Here is an 841-nt window from a genome sequence, read left to right on the forward strand (position 1 = left end):
TAAGATAAAACCAATCTGGATTTTAAAACGTTTTAATTTTTTATTCCTGATGAGTTTCCATCTCTGGTATGCACAATACAGTTTGATAAATGTAGCTAAAAACTAGCTAACTATGAAAATATCTGCATGTTCAGCAAGAACCGTTTCTCGGCCATAATATTAGCTGTCATGAAAGTGCAAACTGGCTGTAGTAGAAGCAACAAAGTTATTGAAGTCTTATGAGTTGTGGTTTGACACATTTCAGAACGCAATGCAACTTGCTTCTGTAGCTAGAGGTGTTAGTATTTTAACTGATGCAAGGAAGCTAAAAATGCAGCTGCTAAATATAACCTCAAAATGTTGGCCGATTAATTGACCTGGTCGATATATTTCTCCATCATTAATTCATAACGTAGTCAAATCTGTTTTTGCCGAACCTGTTGTCAATTATAATATATGGCTTAAGTGTATTAGATTTATTTAGTGAAATCTCTATATGTGTTAAAAAAAGAGCTGGGTTTTTGTGTTTCTCTCTCTTTCTAGACCCTCGTTTGAAGGATTACCTTCTAATGGGGAGTCCAGTCAGTATGTCTGCTATTCTACTTGCTTATCTTTTCTTCGCACTGTACGCTGGCCCTAAGTTTATGGCCAACCGCAAACCCTTCCAGCTGAAAGAAGCGATGATCATCTACAACCTGTCCTTGGTTGGCCTGTCTGCATATATCGTATATGAGGTGAGCGTCAGGAGATGTTGGTTCTGTTAGGTGGCGTGATCTGGGATGTGTTTGAACTTGAATGCACGTGTTTGTTTGCCTGCGTTGACTCAGAGGGAGGTGTGTTATATATATATATATATATATAT

General features: G+C 37.6%; 1 protein-coding gene across 1 annotated transcript in view; it reads left to right on the forward strand.

The window, feature by feature from the left end:
* Nucleotides 1-806, forward strand: part of LOC107576793 (elongation of very long chain fatty acids protein 1-like) — a 2,445-nt gene extending 1,639 nt beyond the window's left edge. Inside the window, exon 3 of the mRNA XM_016262926.1 lies at nucleotides 523-806. Coding sequence (XP_016118412.1) covers nucleotides 523-743 — 221 coding nt within the window. The 3' untranslated portion in view covers nucleotides 744-806. The remainder of the gene's footprint in view (nucleotides 1-522) is intronic.
* Nucleotides 807-841: the final 35 nt, after the last annotated feature.

Source organism: Sinocyclocheilus grahami, unplaced genomic scaffold, assembly GCF_001515645.1.
Source record: "Sinocyclocheilus grahami isolate Dianchi unplaced genomic scaffold, SAMN03320097.WGS_v1.1 scaffold4357.1, whole genome shotgun sequence".
NCBI lineage: Eukaryota > Metazoa > Chordata > Actinopteri > Cypriniformes > Cyprinidae > Sinocyclocheilus > Sinocyclocheilus grahami.